The sequence below is a fragment of the Rhinolophus sinicus genome, linkage group LG04 (genome assembly GCF_036562045.2).
Source record: "Rhinolophus sinicus isolate RSC01 linkage group LG04, ASM3656204v1, whole genome shotgun sequence".
NCBI classification, from domain to species: Eukaryota; Metazoa; Chordata; class Mammalia; order Chiroptera; family Rhinolophidae; genus Rhinolophus; species Rhinolophus sinicus.
In genome coordinates, this window is record NC_133754.1 from 147,016,083 (window position 1) to 147,037,236 (window position 21,154).

At 37.8% G+C, this 21,154-nt stretch overlaps 1 protein-coding gene across 3 annotated transcripts in view; it reads left to right on the forward strand.

Annotated features, from left to right (window-relative positions):
- The window catches only part of PCSK5 (proprotein convertase subtilisin/kexin type 5), a 404,636-nt gene that overhangs the window by 246,392 nt on the left and 137,090 nt on the right, over nt 1–21,154 (forward strand). For all 3 annotated transcript variants that reach the window (XM_074330572.1, XM_019736691.2, XM_019736690.2), the window contains exons 13-17: nt 2,795–2,931; nt 10,849–10,992; nt 15,455–15,557; nt 17,292–17,485; nt 20,697–20,781. In XM_074330572.1, coding sequence (XP_074186673.1) covers nt 2,795–2,931; nt 10,849–10,992; nt 15,455–15,557; nt 17,292–17,485; nt 20,697–20,781 — 663 coding nt within the window. The remainder of the gene's footprint in view (nt 1–2,794; nt 2,932–10,848; nt 10,993–15,454; nt 15,558–17,291; nt 17,486–20,696; nt 20,782–21,154) is intronic.

Sequence of the window (21,154 nt, forward strand, 5' to 3'; positions counted from 1 at the left end):
CAGCAGTGAAATAATTGACCCATGAGTAATTATAAATTGGCTGGGGTTGTGGAAACAAGACTGCCCCTCATGTGATGGCAGCTTCAAGTCTCCTTTGTAGTTTCTGGACATGAGGCAAGGAGCCAAATGTTCTGTCTAAACTGTTTGGGAATTGCTTTTAAGTTCAGCACTCTTAGAAAGGTATTATGTGACAAGTTATTGCTTCAGTGCCCTCAAATGGCACAATGGCCTCAACGAGTTAGAGCCTAAATTAGAGCTGTGGGCTAAGAAGTGGTTCTAGACTGCTTTTCCGCCTCCATCCATTTCTATGTCAACATATTCCCTTTAGTATCCTGTCTCTGGCAGGAAGCACAGTTTGAAAAAGCTCCTTTTCCCCCACCTCTGTGCCTCCATCTCATCCCACATACACACATTCTACATATATGAAGGATTTTATATGTAAGTCAATTATATAAGCCATCAATGTCTTCCTGGCCAAGTCCAGTGTTAAGCCATTGTGAAATGAGCCCTATCATGATAGCACATGGATTGAGGAGCTCCATAAAATGTACCATCCTTCCTCTACTGAAGATCAATTACAGTGTGGAAATGTTCCTTTAAGGAGCCACTGTTTCTATCCCTGTTATTATGGGGGAAAGCTGCCAGGTCCAATGAGGTCCTCATTGAAATGCCACAGAGGCAACCTTTATAAATAATATACAGATATTCTTTAAACGAGGAAAAGGGTTTCCTGTCCATGTAAGGTTTGAAAATCACTGCCTGTCATTAACCCCATGTGGAAATTAACAAAACATACTTGAATAGTCTGAAGATTTGAGATATTCTCCAGTAAGGAGACCTGTTCAGCTTAAACTGAGGCTTTTCCAAATTTTCTGACCGTGGGACACTTTGAGACTATTGCTAAATAATTTTTATTTTTCTTTCAAAAGCTCAGGAATGTGTAGCAGGTGATTTTCCTGTTTACAGCTTGTCTCTAGGGAATACTGCTGAGTGTTGGCCATTGACCTAACACAGCCCACAGCTGTGCCACCCAACCTTCCAGCTTTAGAATCCAGCTGGCATTTTAGAGAGAGCTTCAAACATATTGATAAGATACTTTTCTTGAAAAAAAATCAGAATTCTTATAATATATTAAGTTATTACAAAATTACAGTGGTTACTTTTTTGTTTTTAAAAGGGCACATTTTCTCCCAGTGGGAAGACCTACATAGAAAGTCAAAGTATAACCACCAGTTTGTTTGGTGAACATGAAATTAAACGAGAGAGAGCTGACTGCATGTTTTGAATAGCCATCAACATCCAGTTGCCGTGACCTTTGCATTTGTTTCCACTGAAGGACAAATATGTCCCAGTAACTGGACATGGTTATTCTTAAGACAATGCTAGAGATATATTTCTCTTTCTGTTTGCCTCTATGGCTCTCAAGTTCTATTTCTTGTTTCATTATATTTTCAAGAAACGATCATAGATGCACATAATTTTTAAAAGAAAAGTCCTTTTTAAAAAATATGCCTCTTGTACCATCTTTTACTTTCCACCTTCTAGATCCAAGCTGTACAGAAATCTTTTGGCTATTTCTTTGGGTAGTCAAATCTACATTATATGTCGATATAAATGATACACCTATTTCTTAATGTGCTAGTTTTATATACTATCTATTGACATCTTATTCTTGATGAGGATTCTGTTTATTTTATTTCCCTCATATTTGTATCCCTCAGGATTGCATCACAGGAAACTGAAATTGTTCTAGCTATTTCAAGTAGAGAGAGATTTCATGTAGGGACTTAAAAAGGTAGAAAATTATGGGAAGGGCTGGAAGAGCAGAATCTAGATTGCAGTTCCAAGCATGACTCCTCAAATTAGATAAGATTAGTGGGTAGAGTCTTTTTACTGAGGTATAATTTATATACAATTCACTTTTTAATGTGACCAATTGTGTGAGTTTTATCATACCTACATGGTTGTGTAACCATACACCATCACTTTCAAGATATAAAACAGTTCCATCACTCCCAAAACTTCCACCATGACCCGCCCACTTCCCTCCAGTGCCTGATAACCATTGATATGTTTCTGTTGCCTTTTCTAGAATGTCATAGAAATTGAATCATATAGTACGTAGTCTTTTGTATCTGACTTCTTTCATTCAGCTTAGTGCTTTTGAAATTTATTTATCGTGTTGTGTTTATTAGTAGTTCATTAATTTTTATTACTGGGTAGTATTTCATTGTATGATTATACTGTAATTTGTTATCCATTCACCCACTGAAGGACATTTGAGTTGTTAACAGTTTTTGACCTTTATGAATAAAGCTGCTGTGAACATTCACGTAGAGTTCTTTGAGTGGACATATGTCTTCTCTTCTCTTGGATACATTTCTAGGAGGGGGATTGTTGAGGTGTGTGGTAAGAACTGACAAACTGTTTCCTAGAGCAGCAGTAACATTTTGTATTCCCATCAACAGTGTAAGGAGTTCTGTTGTACCACATCTTCAACACTTGGTATGATCAGTCTTGTGGGTAAAGTCTCAACCTAGTTTCCCTGATTCCAAAACAGTTATGCCTTCTATATTTGCTATTGCATGGCCAGCTCCATGCCCAGTTCCCTATGGGAGAATAATAAATGATACATGTTTGGATCTACTAATCAGTGATGTCCAGGATGACTACAACCTCCATTGTTGAGCTGAACATACTGATGGATACTAAGAGATCTTTAATCATGGCCTTGACTTGACCCTAACTGGGTTTTAAATAATAGATAAAACAATTTTTAATGGTTCTCTCTCAGGCTTTTTGATCATTCCATGGAAGGATTTAAAAACTGGGAGTTCATGACCATTCATTGCTGGGGAGAACGAGCTGCTGGTGACTGGATCCTTGAAGTCTATGACACTCCCTCTCAGCTGAGGAACTTCAAGACTCCAGGTGAGAACCTCCTTTCTATAATTTGGGTTGCTGTGTGAAAAATACGATGGAGTCTATTTTGGCCAAGGAGTGTTTTACCCTCATATGTCAACATCATTCTTTTCCATGTGATCCTGTGTTTTGAGTTGTCTGCATATACTCCAGTTCTCAAGATTATGATTTCAGAGGTAATAATTTAAGGATAAGAAATAAATATTTAGATATAAGTGCAAGATAAAACATGACAGCTATTGATCGGGTTTCAGAATATAGGATCCACATCTCTCACCAGCTTCCCTTAATTTCTTTGTCCATAAACAAGCCAGCCATGTCCACCTGCAACGGATTAAACAGCCTGATCACAAGAGGAAACAGATTTCCTCAGTTGTCTGTTTTATGAGTTTACTCTACATTTAAATTTCAGAGCAGGCCACATACTAAGCTGGCCTATGCCAGCTAAACTGGTTAACACTAAACAAAATGAATGCTGGTATTCTGCCCCACGTGAACCCAAGAGCGAAGGAAAAAGAAAACCTTGATAGGCAAAACATATGAATTATGATGTTAACAGAGGTCTTTTAAGGTGGTCTCAGGCTCTTGTTGCTGCTTATGTCCTAGTTCCCTCTTCGTGGAAGCTTGTTTGTAACCTAATAAAAGGGAAAGTACAAATGCCGCATGGGGTAGGACATTGAACAGTTTTTTTCAGTAGCCTATGTTGCCTATGATGGAGCCCTATTGGGTACTTGGCTCAGTAACAAATGATCTGTTTGATAACTAACCCAGCTTCTCCGCCCAGCAGCTGTGGACACATCTTGAATTGCCTGAAAAATTCATGCTTCTCAATGCTGTGTCCAGTCCATCTGCAGAAGAATCAGACCTGAGAATGATTTTAGGACTGACATCCAATTCTAGCCCTCTCCTGATGGCAGAATAAATTAACCCAGACATTCTTTAATTAATTGTAAAGGTGTATGCCATTCAGGTACAGTGGGCTGCGTAGGGAGGAGGCACACAGCACAATACAGAGGTGAACACAGGTGTCCATCAGTTACTCATTCTGAGAGATCCATTTTTGACCGCGTAATTTGGCCATCTCTTTTCCTTAATTCTGTGTTGTGGTTCATCTGTGTTGTCACAGTGGCCCCATAACCAGAGAGGTTAAAACCATCATGGTGGCAAGGTCACAGTGAAAAAGGTAAAAGTTTTGTTAAAGAGTATCTGGGTCCAGCTCACCTCCAGCATCAGCCTGAATATAATGGTTGCCAAAGTTTTATCCAGAAATCAAAGACGTTTTCACTTGTTCATCATATACTTAGTTCCCAGCACCTTCCTCTCTCCTTCCCTCCTCTTTTAACCCTATGCCCATGGAGACACATGGAGTTGGTACGCAGGGGCAATGGCAGTGTGGTGACAGGGCTGTGCTGCACTGACCAAAGGGTGGCTCCCCGTTGAGCCATCAGCAGGTGTCACTACAGGGCTCTTATGTGTCCAGAGATCCCAGAGAAATAAACGCTGTCAAAATGTGGCAGTTGTGTACCAAGGTGCGGGGCAGGAGGTGCAGCATGGAGTACAGACATCAGGGGCGCTTTCTCTGCTGAGAATTTAGGACTGTGATAAAACTAAAAGTGATTCTGCTCTTTGTTATCACCATGCACCAGCAATTCTAAAGAATGTCAGTGATAAAATGCTCTTTCCAAGCGAGCAAACTGCCCTAGGGGAACACTACTGGTTGATCTGGCATTTGTGTGCAAGAGTTAGGGGCTATGAATATAAATCTCTCTGCCCTCGAGGAATTCAGAGTCTATCCAGTTTACTAGGATTCCCTGTGTTGAAAGCTCTCTGCAATAGCCAAGAGAATCTAGATAGTCTATTTCATAGCATTGACTTCTCCTTTATAAATGTTCATGGTTAACCCCAGTCTCCTCCAATCATTTTAGAGATGTTCTTTAATAGAAACACATGATCTTTGAGTATCCCTCCTTCAACCAACCTTTTGGTTCAGGATTAGTCACAACTTCGGAAAGGGACTTTGGCGTGTGTGTGTGTGTGTGTGTGTGTGTGTGTGTGTGTGTACTTAAATACATATTAACAAAACCGTCAGGAGTATTTTTGTTTGTTTTGTTGCACATTAAGCCTATTGTGGGTTTTATACTTTGGGCAGAATGCGTTTATATGTTAGCAAGTACCTAGAATGGATTTTTCTCATTCTGTATTTACACAGCTATTTCTTAACAGGATGTTGCAGTATCAACTGCAAAATCTACAGAATTTAGCAAGTGATAAAAAGTGGTGGTATGGGGAATGATGGCTCAAATATGGCTGTATTTAATGTGATTTGTGGCAGAGATTCTAACGAAATAAAATTACATAATAAGTGAAAAGTAAAAGAGATGGATTACCCAGCAATGATATCCTCACTGGGCTAATGATGTACTTCAGAAATGACAGTAAGGGAAATAATTGATTATGAGGCAGCATTCTTCAAAGCACTTAGGAGGGTAAATTTTTAGATCCAAAAACATTGCAAGTTGAATGAACTAGGTCTTAGTGTGACTGATGGATTGAATTTCCTGTGATGTCCTTGTGTTATATGCTCCATTTGTACACTTGAGAGATGCTGTAAGGAAAGAGGGGTCTCTTCTGCATTGCAACCTAAAGGCAATCAGCTAGGTCGTCAGTTTCAGGTGGTCATTCATTTCTTGCAACTACTTAAATTCTCAGACCAAACAACACCCTGATTATGAAAAGAATAGTCCCTAACGAGTGAATCCAAAGAAAAGCTGACAGAGGACAAACCACATGTTAACCAACATACTGGCCCAATGCAAATGTCAGAAAACAATGCGGCACAGAATATGTTCAGTTTTAACTATCAGGTTCCTAAACTTCTGGAAATGAACAGAAAGGCAGTGTTATATAATGGTTTAAGATCACAGGATTTGGATCCAGAATGTTTTTTTTATTAATCGAGATATAATTGATATATAACATAATTAGTTTCAGGTGAACAATATAATGGTTTGAGATTTGTGTATATTGTGAAGTGATCACCACAGATACGTCTAGTTAACATCCATCACCTCATAGTTACAAATTTTTGTGTGTGTGATAGAACTTTGAACATTTACTTTTAGCAACTTTCAAATATGCAATACAGTATTATTAACGTAGTCATCATGCTATACATTACATCCCCAGGTCTTACTATTTTATAACTGGAAGTTTGTACCTTTTGACCCTTTTCACCCATTTTACCAAACCCCCATTCCCCATCTCTGGCAACCCACAACCTGTTCTCTGTATCTGTGAAGCTTGCTTCTTCTGTGTATGTTGTTTTTGGTTTAGTTTTCTTTAAAATTCCACATGTGAGTGAGATCATATGGTATTTGTCTTTCTCTGACTTATTTCACTTAGCATAATGCACTCAAAGTTCATCATGCTGTCACAAATGGCAAGATTTCCTTCTTTTTTATGGCTGACTAATATTCCTGTGTGTGTGTGTGTGTGTGTGTGTGTGTGTGTGTGTGTGTGTAATATATACCACATTTTCTTAATCCATTCATACCTTGATGGGAACAGGTTTCTTCCATGTCTTGGCTATCGTAGATAACGCTGCAGTAAACATGAGGGTCTAGGTATCTTTTCGAGTTAGTATTTTTGTTTTCTTCAGATAAATACCCAGAAGTGGCATTGCTGGACCATATGGTAGTTCTATTTTAATTTTTTGAGGAACCTGCATACCATTTTCCATAGTGGCTGTACCACTTCACATTCCCACCAACAGCACAAGGTTTAACTTTTCTTCACATCTTCGCCAACACTTACTGTTTCTTAACATTTTTGATAATAACCATTCTAACAGGTGTGAGATGATATCACATTTTGGGTTTGATTTGCATTTCTCTGTTGACTACTGAGGACTGATGTTAGCAACAGAACTGTTGCTTATCTCTCTGCTGTCTTCTCTTTTGGGTTAAGTGATATTGTCAGGTTAAAAAGGTCTTTGGGAAAAGAGTCATGTTGAGAATTATCAGACCACTTTTGTGAAAATCCTGTGACTAGCATTTTTCTGCCCTTAATTGAGCTCTTAACAGATCCCTCCAGGGAGAGAGTATATCAATCAGTCAGTCTACTGGAAAAACCAGGGCAAAGTTTTCTCTCCAAACTAGCAAAAAGACTGCCGCTCAGCATGACAGGATGGACAGTCATTTATATACCCACATATATTTATATTTATGTCTACCAATCTAGCTTCCTCTGTAGCAAGGCTGAGCAGCTTATTAACTGTGAGTCCTGTCATAGAAACCAAGCCACACCTCCCTGTGCCACTCTGTGAGAAGTATTGTGAGTGAAGGAAACAGAGTCTGGGAAACTGAATTTGTTGACTAGTTCTAACAGTGTTTTGTTGGTGTATTTAGGGATATATATATCATGTCATCTGCAAATAGTGAGTTTTACTTCTTTTCGATTTGTGTGCCTTTTGTTTCTTTTTCTTGACTAATTATTCTGGCTAGGACTTCCAATTCTGTGTTGACGAAAGGTGGCAAGAGTAGGCATCCTTGTTTTGTTCCTGATCTTAAAGGAAAAGCTTTTAGCTTTTTACCGTTGAATATGATGCTAGCTATCATATGTATCCTTTACTATGTTGAGGTATGTTCCCTCTATATCCACTTTATTGAGAGTTTTTATCAAACGTGGATGTTGAATTTTGTCAAATGCTTTTTCTGCATCTATTGAGGTAATAAGATTTTTATCTTTCATTTTGTTAATGTGTTGGATTACATTGATTGATTTTCAAATGTTAAACCATCCTTGCATCCTGGGAATAAATCCCACTTAATCATGGTGTATGATCTTTTAAATCTGTTGATGAATTTGGTTTGCTAATAATTTCACTGAGGATTTTTACATCTATATTTATCAGGAATATTGTCATCCTTGTCTGATTTTGGTATCAAGTTAATGCTGGCCTCATATGAGTTATGAAGTGTACCCTCCTTTTCTATTTTTTGTTTGTTTGTTTTTGGAAGAGTTTGAGAAAGATTGGTATAATTTTTCTTTAAATATTTGATAAAATTCACTAGGGAAGCTGTCTGGTCCTGGACTTTTGTTTGTTGGGAGGTTTTTGATTACTGATTCAATCTCTTTACCTGTAATTGGTCAGTTCAGACTTTCTATTTTTTCATGGTTCAGTCTTGGTAGGTTGTATGTTTCTAGAAATTTATCCATTTATTTTATGTTGTCTAATTTATTGGTGTATAATTGTGCATAATAGTCTTTTATGATCCTTTGTATTTCTGTGGTATCTGTTATAACGTCTCCTCTTTCACTTCTGATTTTATTTATTTGATTTCTCTCTTATGTCCCCTTAGTGAATCTTAACTAAAGGCTTGTCAATTTTCTTTGCAGTCCTATGGGACCAGCAAGTATAAGCCCTGCTGGTCACTAGAGCCAGGCAACCTAGAGGTGTCTCCTGGGTGGCAGCCTCAAAAATTGCAGTGACAGATAAGAGTACAAAGTCCTTTCTTGAAGATACCAGTGAGGCAGAGGGAGAGCTCAAAGATGGCACTTGCTGGGCTCCGCTTTGGAGAGTATTTCAGCAGTCCTCTAGATGTACGTTAAATTAGATGCCCGCCCCCAGGCAGATGATTTAAAATAAGCAAATAAGCCTGTTTTACAGAAAGTCCAGGTGCTTTTCAGTCAGCTATCTCTGTACTGGGCCCTGAGGTGGGTGAGTCCACTGGAGCCCTTTAAGAACTGCTTCTCAGTTTGCTATAGCTTTGCAGGACTTGTTTACATAAGCTGCATTGGTTTTCAAAGCTGGATTTTTTTGGGGGGGTAAGGGAGGGAAGCTCATCTCTCAGGTGCTGGTCTTAAAAAATTGGGTTGCCCAATGTGGAATTCAAACCTTTTGCTCCTCAGGGAGAAGCTTGGGGTTTCGAGTTCCTTCCCATTTGTTGGTCGCCAAACCAGCAGTGGGTTTTATGGTGAGATTGTGTCTCAGCCTCTCCTACCCGCTTGCATATGGGTTTATTCTTGTTTGCCCATTGTATAGGAGCCACTCAGCTGATTTTGGGGTTTCTTTCAGAGGAAATTGTTCCATATGTAGCTGCCAATTTGCTGAGTCCATGGCAGGAGGTGGGTTCAGGATCTTCCTATATTGCCATCTTAAACTGGAATCCCCAGATGGGTTTTAACATCAGTCTGTCCTCTGACTGCCTTTGGGAAAGTTATCAACTTCCGTGCCTCAGTTTCTTCATCATGGTTTATTTCAACTATATTGGGCATACAAGTACCTACCTTGTTGTGAACATTTAAAGGGATAAAACTTATTTAGCGTATACCGTATTTCCCCGAAAATAAGACTTAACCAGACCATCAGCTCTAATGCGTCTTTTGGAGCAAAAATTAATATAAAACCCAGTATTATATTATATTATATTACATTACATTGTATTGTATTGTATTGTATTGTATTGTATTGTATTGTATTGTATTGTATTGTATTGTATTGTATTGTATTGTATTGTATTGTATTGTATTGTATTGTATTGTATTGTATTGTATTGTATTGTATTGTATTGTATTATATTATATTAATTACCTGGTCTTATAGTAAAATAAGACCGGGTCTTATATTAATTTTTGCTCCAAAAGACGCATTAGAGCTCATGGTCCATTTAGGTCTTATTTGGGGGGAACACAGTAGTAAGCACTTAGAAATGATAAGCATCAATTTGATGGTGATGATAGATACTAATAGATGAATTAGGTAACACCTGAAGTTCACCATTCTCTGGCTCTGGCAGAACCCTAGCTCTGGATCATGCCTGGATTCTTTGTTTTAAGCCAAGGAGGGGACCGGTCCTAAGGAGTATCCTTTCTGCCAGCATATTTCCATGTTTTTAATGGTTTTCTCTTACTAATTTCTACTTATGGTCAATTTTTTTATGTGAATCTGATTAAGTTTAATGGCCTGGGGGAAGTTTTTCATTTGGGATTTTTTTTTTTGGTGTGTGTGTGGTTTTTATGTTTTGTGTTTTGCTTTATTTTGGGTTTTTTGCATTAAGGATTTCAGTTGTATAAATCTAAGAAATAAATGAATATGGACTAAAACTAAAGCACAGTGTTCCTTGTGAGCATACCATCCACATGAGGTTAAACACTTGTCGTTTGTCTCATTGGTCAAGGCACCCTTGACCAGAAAATGCTCTATTGCAGCGCTGTTCAGTACAACCCTCTGCAGTGTTGAAGTGTTCTACGTCTGTGCTGTCCATTACAGTAGCCACCAAAGACACATGGCTACTGAGCAATTGACATGTAGTTAGAGGGACTTAATTTTCCAATTTTAGATAATTTAAATTTAAATAGCCACAGGTGTCCAGTGGCTGTGATTGGACACCACAGGCCTACAGGGTAATATAAATAGGGATAATATTACCCTACGGGATAATATAAACAGGATAACATTGAATGACTGAGTCAGGAATCAGGTGGAACAAAACAGTTGTTTTTATCTTTTTACTGATAAACAAGTCAGGTAACACCAAACAGTTGTGTCAAATTCAAATAAGACTTTTCTACATAGAGAAACAAAAGCTCTGTAAAATACTAGGATTCTCTTCAATACCCATAATTTGAAATTCAGCCCAGCAAGCTGAGCTGTGTTTGTTTCTTGGTCTTCCTATGAATACTGATTAAATTAAGGCCTGTCCTGTAGTTGGTGCTCAGTAAATATGTGCCGTGTGAATAGTTAATAACTCTGCAAACAGTGGCAAATGTGCTTTTCTAGCCCTGTACCTGATGCAATGATTCATATGAATCTGCTTCCCACAATTCTTCTACTGATGCTTTTTCTTAGGTAAGAAGGAATTAAAGAAATTACGAAGCTAAAGAGTAAATGTTTGATCATGATTTGGTTTTATTGTTTCTCCCAAGGTAAATTAAAAGAATGGTCTTTGGTACTCTATGGAACCTCTGTGCAGCCATACTCACCAACCAACGAGTTTCCTAAAGTGGAACGTGTCCGTTATAGCCGAGTGGAGGACCCTACCGATGACTATGGCACAGAGGATTATGCAGGTGAGCTGACTTCCTACAGGGACATAGGCTAAGGAAAGAAAGCTCATGCATCCCACCACGCAGAGACAAACTTCCACCCATATTCTAATATATTTCCGTCATCTTCTTTTCTACCCCCTCAAATATTTGTATGTATATATTCATATACACAAATATCCATGTGTTTTTCCTTCAAAGCTAAAACCACACTGTATATAAAGTTTTCTTATCCTTTTCTCCATTAAAGATCTTAAGAGCATATTTCCCTGTGCTCTTAATTGTCCATCCTGTGATCGCATTATAATATATTTAATCCATGACTCAAGATGTGTAGTTTGCTTAGAGTTTTGCACTAGTTTAAACAAGGTTTAGATGAACATCATTACTAATCAGGCTTTGTCTATACCTTTAATTATTTCTTTAGAATAGAGTTCTGTTCTGAGAATTGCATCAAAGGGAATAATCAGTTTTAGGATTTGGATAAATTTTAAAACATTGCTTTCCTGACAAAGATATACCAGTCTGCACTGTGACAGCTATGTGTTTATTGAACTCATTCCTGCCGGTATTGAGTAGAAAGAAAAGTCTAAAAAAAAAGAACACTTTCAAATTTTTAGTTTTGATTGCTAGTAAATCTAAAGATTTTTTTCTGTACAGTAGGTCCACAGATAATGTCGTTTCATTCAACGTTGTTTTGTTATAACATTGATGAGTTAGGAATTTCACTCTTGTTTATATCGACTAGCCTATGGTAAAATTGATTTCCTTATATGTTCTTCTGCCACAGTTCAAGAATTTATCAACGACGTTAAGTGAGGACTTACTGTAGTTCTCTGATTTAAATAAAACTGTCTTTTACCCATTCTGTTCAAACTGGCAATAATTTTCTGTTCAAACTGGCAGCAGTTTTCTTATCTAAGAATTTTTTGTATGTTCTTGTCTCTCACATTATCTCATATTTGCTGAAAACATTTATTATCACTTGCTTATGAAATGTAGTTTTTGTTTTGTGTTGTTTTGACAGACAAAGAAAATTGGAGAGTAAGGTTTATATTTTCAGATAATAACATTTGTGATTTTTTTTAAATAGTTGTTTTTGCCCTAAAATCAGCTAAATAGTCACATGAATTTTTTATAATCTCTGATTTTTACATTCAGCCATTAATTCATCTGGAACTTATTTTGGTTTATGTTATATAGGTGTGAAATGAAGTTCTGTCTTTGTTTTCCAAATAGACTAATATCATTGGCTGAGTTACCTTCTTTTAATAGTTTAGGATATTTCCTTTATAACAATATATTTAAGTTCTTACACCAGGGTCTCTTATGGTACCACCTTTTCTGATTTATCAAACTAATAATTCTTAAACCAATAGCACCTACACTTTAATATCATGATACATTTTAATATATCATGAATATATATCTGCTTCTTTTCATAGCAAGTCGTAAGTTCCCCTTTAAAAATCCCATTGGAATGTAATTTGAATTTATATTCAATCTAATTGAAGAACTGTTTTTGAAATATATAATCTTTCCATTCAAAACAACAGACCATGTTTTTATTTTACTGAAATATTTTAATTTTATGTCGTGGTATTCTCATTAGTGTTATTCCTATTTTCAGTCTCATTGCTATTGTAATGGAAAATATTCCATATTTGCTACCTAGTTAATATGCTGGAAACTAGGAAATCTGTTCTCTGTTGCATATTTAGCTTATAGCTATCTGACCATTTGGCTTAACTCTCCTACCAATTCATACGTTCTAAATTAATTTTTTGAGACAGTTTAGCTACTGTAGCCATATCATCTGCAAATTGTTTTTCTCCTCCCCAGTATATTTCTGATTCCAGTTTTGTTGCATTGGCTACCATTTCCAGCAGCATTCAATCCTTCTAAGATATGACACTCAATGAGCAAAGCTTCTCCTAATGCAGAACTATTTGTAAATAGCAGTTTAATGTACCTTTAAAGGAGAAATATTTTTTTCCTGCAGCTCTAAGATTCTTTTTATAGATACTAAAGATAAAAGTACTTTGTTTATAACCTTAACAGAATATCTTAAATATGTATGTAGTTCCTTTTATTCTAAACAGGTAGTATCACAGAACCAATAATAAGCTAAGATAATTCAGACCAATTGAGCTAACCAGAGCTAGACTGTGTTAGCTTTTCTTATTTTGCTTTGAGCTTGTAACATTAGTATTCATGTTATAACTATCAAAGCATTTTGCCTTCTCTGTTAGGAGAAAATATATCTAAAAACATAAATGGAATATAATAGTAACCTATTACTATGTGCTTTATGGTATGTTTCCAATTAAAATTTTGATAATGTTAAAATTCTGAACAGTTATACATCTTTGTGGGTTTTTTCTCATTATATCTTCAAAATGTCCACATTGGCACTTGTGAGAGAACAAAAACAATTGTTTCGTTATTATACTGCAACCTAAAATACTAAATTGCATCTGGGACAGCTTAAGATTATGAAAGAAACAGCATGTGAACTTGCCATGCAGACCCCTTGGCACATATCAAAAATAAATGTTTTGGGAGGGCTTTTTAATTGTAGAAATCATCTGGTGAAAATTCAGGGCCACCCATGACTTCTTTTCTTCTTAGCTGTGATTTTCACCTTTATTAAGAAGTCAGGCTGCCTAGAGCAGGGGTGTCCAAACTGTTTTCAACGTTTTTCACCAAGGGCCATATGTGGTAAAATACACAAACAGCCGGGCCACTCACTCGAGGTGAAGTACGTATTGCCTTACCTGGTTTATTTAAGTAAACTAAATATATTTTTGGAATTTGCTGCGAGCCAATAAAAAATGGATTGCGGGCCGCAGTTGGCCTGCGGGCCACAGTTTGGACACCCCTGGCCTAGAGGCACAGATGGCATTATCAAAACCAGATTCCCTGTACTGTATCATTGAATTCCAGGGACTAGGGGACTCAGAGTCAGCTGAACTTCCACCCTTACACAACAGACATGCGCTTCTCGAGTATCATAGCAGAAGACAGCTGAAATGTCCCAAGTTGTACTAACTATGGAATTTAGTTTAGATATCAATTTTAAGGCTTTTGAGAAAACAGAGGTAAACAGTGCCATCAAATGACTCTTGTTGCAATTAATCAGAAACATATTTCAAGTTTGCAGAATTTCAAAATGACTCATTTCCATTCAGATCAAAAGGTCATCTCTAGTACATGATTTACTCTAAGTAGGAGACATGGACTAAGAATCAGGACAGATGTTGATTCCAACTCTTCTAGCTGTATGGTACTGGGCAAGCCAATATAACTCTTGGAAAATCTGTTTTCTCATCAGTAAAATTAGAGTGTTTGACTTCTAGATTTTTCTCTGAGTCTCTCTTCCCCAGTTCTACCATTTTATGTTCCTGTGATTTTGTAACTGTAGAACATAGTCACATAATAACTAAAGGAGACCAAAGTTCAACAGTAAATCCTTTTGATTAAAGTAAGTATGGCTTAAAACATTTCTGGCACCAATGACTTACTGTTTGTACATTTCATGCAATATGTTTATTGCTAGTTAAAATCATGTGAATTTTCAGTGGGACACAGCTTGAAGATTGAGAGGCTAAATGTCCCAAAATATGGAGAACAAGGAAAAAGGGAGTTAGTTCAATAAAGCAAAATGTCTATAACTATCTCATGTCATTAGAAAGCTTTTCGTCAATCACCAAATAGCTCCATCTTTTTGGCATTTTTTCTGACTATGCATTCTCTCTAGTTCTGTATCAAAGAATATGTAACAAGAGAGATTAGGAGCCTTCATGCCAAGTCTGGAATTCTTTAAGCTTGCTCGCATTTCTAAAATTTATGTGTAGTTTTCTTTTGTTGAGTTGCCCATTGGCGTATGGGTAGGATGCACTTTTAAATCTATTATCTGTGCCTGAAGTACCTGTTTTGTAATCCAAGACTATATACTGCAAAGCTTGTGCCAGATGCCATAATGAAATTTCTTGCTAGCTACGGTATCACAGAGGTATTCAATGGCGTTAATGACCTTGGAGGAGACAGGCAAGCTGGTCCAAGATTGAATAGTAATCTTTTTCTTCCTTTTTTGTCAACAGCTTATTTTTCTCATTTTTCTATAAATCTGACATTTTTATCATTATGCATATTTAATTGCAGTCGGTGTTTTCCCAGTTGCTACAGTGGCCTTGTTCATTTGAATTCTGAAATATTTGTTATCTCCCACAAGGCAGCCATATGTGCTTTAAAGACCAGGCCATGACTGGGATGTACATTCTTGATATTTAGGTAACTGGTTTCCCCAAAAAATGTGTAGCGTTTATCTCTGGGCTTACCGCCACATTGAGCATTATATTATCCTTCTATCTTAAAGAAACTTTCACTGCATAGAAAAAAAAAAAAGCTTATACCCAAGTCAAGGTAAAGCCAAAGTACTTCAAATCATTGTTTTCTAAATGTTATTCTAACTTCTTTTGGAAAGGTCCCTGTGACCCTGAGTGCAGTGAAGTCGGCTGTGACGGGCCAGGACCGGACCACTGCAATGACTGTCTGCACTACTACTACAAGCTGAAAAACAACACCAGGTAAGAGACAAGCCAAGTCAGATCCTCCGCAGCACGCCCCACGTATTTCCAGGAGTTCCCGCAGGGTCACTGCTGGCCAGACATCCCCGTGTTCCGGACCTACACACAGGCAGATGCTGCTGCACAATCCCACTGCCTCTTTGTCTAATTCACAATGGTGAAACCAATACTGAATCACAAAATGTACCTGTAGAGAAAAAAAAAAGATTCATTTAAAATATAGTGTTGGAGGAGAGCTCTACGGATACCCTAGACCACCAGAAAGATGAACAAGTGGGTTCCAGAGCAAATTAAGCCTCATCGTTAGGGACAAAAATGACAAAACTGAAGCTATCCTACTTTGGGCATGTCATGAGAAGGCAGGCTTCTTGGGAAAAGATACTAATGCTGGAAAAACAGAAGGCAGCAGGAAAAGAGGAAAGAGCAGATTTGAGATGGATTGACTCTATAAAAGAAGCCATAGGCATGAGTCTACAGAAGCTGAGCAGAGCTGTTGAGGACAGGACATTGTAGACATTACTCATTTACCGGGTCACTAGGACTCAGAGCTAACTCAACAGCAAGTAATACACACATGCTATAATACTGCAAATGTCTTTCTCACATTTGGAAGGATGGTGGGGACACATATCTATTCACATGCCTGGTCTTCCCCTCCATACTTTCCATGCTGTTGATATTTGATGCTACAGCTGCACTTTCCCTTTGTGAAAATGTCAGTGCATGAGCCAAATGGATGCTCTCCCACATGCCCCCATGTGCAAGCCCTTGATGTGGCAATGGTGCTAGTCGCTGTTCTTCCTCACTATTCCGTTTTGGGCACTGAAGACCTCCTTGGACCGTGTGCCTCTGAGCCCCTGGCTTCTGCCTCAAACTCTGCAAGTATGTGTCTAAAGGTAAGGGCCATGGAACAGTGACTGTCCCATCAGAGGCCATGCTCTCCGGCCATGACTCTCATTGGCCTGCCACCTTCTCCCTCTTCCTTCAGGCAAAAACTCACTATAGGGGTCTGACTTGTGGTGATTCCACACTCCATTCATCCAGACAGACACAGACATGTTCTGATTCCTGTTTACATCCATGCTGGAATTTAAATTCCTTAAAGGAAAGGCCCTTGGCTATCCCTGCACCTCTGTTATCTCTGAGACTTGTTAGCAAAAAGCCTGCCATTTAATTGGTACTCAGTAAATATTTGTTGAGTGAATAAACAAAGCCTGTCCTTCAATTAAACAAGGAAGTTAATTTCTAAAAAAGTTTATCATAAGCAACATAAATTTAAATATATTTATATCAATTTGGATAACAGAATGTAACCACCACGACTGTCAACCCCACACATACACACTCCATATGATACACACACAAAAACAGAAGTAACCCCTTATTGGCGACCTTTTTGAATAAAATCATTGTTCCCACATATTTTCCCTTCAACTCAATGCCATAACTTTCCTCTTGAGACTCAATTTCTAACCATCATTCCCTTTAAAGAGCTAGACCCAAATTGGAAGGTGGTTTGGACCAAGAAACACCTTGATGGACTTGGTGTTGTGTAACTACATTGCTACTTCAGCACCCAACACAGGAAAATGCTTTAACCAACAGAATTTGGCCCTTTGGATGTGCTGTTACTTACCATCATGGTTTAAAAAGGATTTTGAGACTGAGGACAGCTATTTGGAGGACTCAGTCATTGGTGACGCTGCCCTTCTTTCTTATCATCCCACAATGCAGGATCTGTGTCTCCAGCTGCCCCCCTGGCCACTACCACGCCGACAAGAAGCGATGTAGAAAGTGTGCTCCCAACTGCGAGGCCTGCTTTGGCAGCCATGGTGACCAGTGCCTGTCCTGTAAACATGGATACTTCCTGAATGAAGAAACCAACAGCTGTGTTACTCACTGCCCTGACGGATCATATCAGGACACCAGTGAGTTGATTTCAAATATTTGTGTTTTAGAGAACAAATGTAAGGTTTTCATTTGCATGACCTTGGGAAGAATATTCCTCCTCGATGAAATCGAGGCCTTGCTTAATATCAGCCAGGATCTAGCCAATTTTTTAAAGAGAACAATTTAGAATTGTTTTGTAAAAGAAGAATTTATGTAAAAATGCCTATAACTAACTGAGCGTCCTCAAGCCCACTACCCAGAGGTAGTGATTTGCTTAGAGTACCCATAAGACTCAACATATATTAGGTTGGTGCAAAAGTAATTGTGGTTTTTGCAATTTTTCTGACCTTTTAAACCACAATTACTTTAGCACCAACCTATTAGTTGTGCTCATATATGCACAATTATGATTAATTACAGCAAAAGAATACAAAGTAAAATCAGCAAAAGAAAAAGGCTCATGGGACAAACTCCGTTGGAAGCCGGGCCTAAGCTTCCAAGAGTTTTTTCCCAATGGAGTCACACAGGATACATTTAGTTTCCTCAGCAACAATTTGTGACAACATGTGTGAAATGTAGTCCATCAGGGAACCTCCTTAGGGTCTCGGTGCCCACAGTTGTTATTGGGTCATGAAGGCATCTTCTGACAGGCACTTAACAAAATTCCAGACTCCTAGAATGGAAAGTTGGTGTTCAGCATGAACCATATTGTCTGTACAAACTGCTTAGGCATCTCTTATCAGTAAGAATGGAGTAAACCCTCCTGCAATCTATGTTCCCAACCTAATAGACCAACCTTACAAGCAGGCTTTCAGAAGATAGCAACCATGCCTGCTCTTGCCTGCACTCTAACCGAAAGCACCAGGCCTATGTGATGTCAAAGTATACTTTTCAAAAAGTTTTAAAGACATGACTTTCATGTAAATGTAGAATGAACACTTATACTTTTTTAACGCATTAATGAGAGAAACTACAAGGTAACAAATAGGTTCAGAGACTATCGAGTATTGTAGTCCACTAGGAAAGGCAAAATGAAATCCGTTTGCTGAGTTAGAGACTAAACTGAATAATTTCCTACTTGCCAATACAACTAGAATTTTCAGTTTATTTTTTCAAATGGATAGATATCATTTGCAACTTTACCAAACAAAAACCTATAAATTAACAGGTACTTCACAGAGTTTGGGTCCTAATTATCCATCATTAGTAAACAGACAAAAGTACATTCTCTGGAGAATTAAATAATCCTTGGGCGTGCCTACCTGTTAGTACTCTGGGATAACCCTGAAAAGGGCTGCAGTTACTTTTGTTTTATTTATGAGTTCTCGATAGTTTGTCTCAAGAAGGGTATCCCACCATGGTATATGGTGACACTAAAATTTCATGTTTCTGTACAACCTAAGAAAGAAGAAAACCCAAGTGTAAAGGAACAAGAGTTGTTGTTTTTTATTTTTTTAAATGAGGCAAGAATGCTACAGTGAATACTCCTGCTTTTAAAGAAGTCAAATTCTCTCTTGATTCAAAGGTAGGCATTCCTTTACGTGGCAGAATGGCTCTCTCAGTGTACCCTGGAGCAATGGGTGGGGATTCATTCCCCTGTAGTTCTTATTTTCCCCAAAATTTGGTATATGAGTTACCACTTGATGAAGAAAGGAGAAAATGGGTGTGGGGAGGGTTAATAAGAGATCCACAGAAATAAGCAGTATTCCTTGAAAATAAAAAAAGTAAAAATTATATCAAGAAGGATGAGCCTTGGAAAAGAAATTTGGTTCTAGATAATGTATGGCAGGATCAAGATAACAGAGAGTCAGTTCTTTTTCCAGAATGTGGGAGGAAGATAACTAAGGAAGGCAGCTCAAACAATTACTTTGCTGATAAGAGTGGTCTATGCATCTCTCTTCTTCTGTGTAGTTGTCTTTTGTTATTGCCTAAAGTTTCCTCATCAGTGGGTTCATTTACATACAACATAATGATCATGTATGATCATGACTAGTGATAATTATTGACAGCACATTTACAGTGCTTTCAAGTTCATACAGTTCTCTTGAATAATTTCGTTAAGTCCTCAAGGCAGGCTGAGAGGTAGACATTATTGTAATGTGAATTTAATAAATGGACGAACAAAGACCTTGAACTTTCCAACAGGAAATGCAGAAAACAGAACGCAAATCTAGGTCCTCAGACTACAGATCCTATGCCACGTCCAGTATTCTCGGTGACACAGTGAGGGGAGACCATGTGATAACTACCGAAAGGTTGTAAAAGACTTATATCTTATGCCGAGGGGCTTAAACTTGAGAAAGGAGATGGACCTCCAGGAGGTCCTTATAGGGATCTATAAAAGCATTGTTTCTCTGTGGAACTCTGAAGAATACCAACATTTCAAGAGCAGATAGAGGAAGAGAAGCCTAGGAACAAAGCTTCATTCAAGTCTACACATAAATGTGGTTATAATCTATTTGCATCTCAGAAAAGGTATCAAGGCTCCAGAAAAGTTTCACCTAAGGGAAAAGGTCTTGCTTAATATGATAAATCACCATTTTTCACTATAGAGCAATCATGGATTTGCCATTTTTTTCTTAATGGGGATCTGTGTTTGGTATAAAACAAAGCCAGTATTCACAGTATATTTCTTCAATTGAATACATTTCTATTCTCTAGAATACAGGTATTATGTGAAATGTAATATTGATATCAATTCCACAGTAGCTGTACAGTGCAAGACACTATTCTAGACAATGAAAGAAATAATTCTTACCTTGCCATCTTAAATGTAAGTTCCCTTTTCTAGTACAGTTCATCAGAGTAGTCCTGAAAGCTGTGAGCCCGGGGATCTAGCATGCCATTCCATGGCCACAAGCGTTGCTTCTCAACCCTTTTATAGTGGCATTGCCCCAGCTTCATTGGGATTTTTATTGTTGGAAGTTAGGAAACCCCGCTTGAGAAAAAGAATGGGAAGAAGAGGGGAAACGCTAATAAAGTATTCAACTAAGAATTAAGTGGGCTGTAGTTCTCTTGTCTGCAAAATGGTGGCTGTCTGTGAGGTATTTGCCAGTGCTACAATTCCTACCTATATTTGGTTTGCTGAGAAGTGATAGCAAATGTTGACTGTGGGGCTTTTCCAGCAATTTTATGCTCAAGGCCATGTGTAGTATAGCAAACATTGGAATATCTCCACATGCTTTTATGGAATCCAATTGACTAACTGATTTATAACCTTGTTACTTTTTTTTTTTTTTTTTTTAACAGAGAAGAATCTTTGCCGGAAATGTAGTGAAAACTGCAAGACTTGTACTGAATCCCACAACTGTACAGAATGTAGGGATGGGTTAAGGTAAGATAGTAAAGTAACACTGTCCAAGGAGCTTCTCAATATAAATAACCCTCTTACCTGGTTTGACTTTTATTCAAACATTTGATTGCTACTTAACATTACCTCTACCATTATATGTGAAAAATTGAATGCTATCTTGACTAAGGAAGATTTATAAACCAAATAAAATTCTCTTTAGAAAAGATGGCTCAGATACAAGTAAATAAAAATGGCCATCTGAGAAGCTTTCTTCATGCCTTTTAACTGGCAGTGTGCCAGGCCAGTAAAATTACTGTAGGTAATTTGAATCCTCCCGATTCATTCTTTTGATGGTCAGAAACTGTTCCCTTATCTTTATTATTTCTGTATAGCCAATCATGCTCTTAAGTACCTC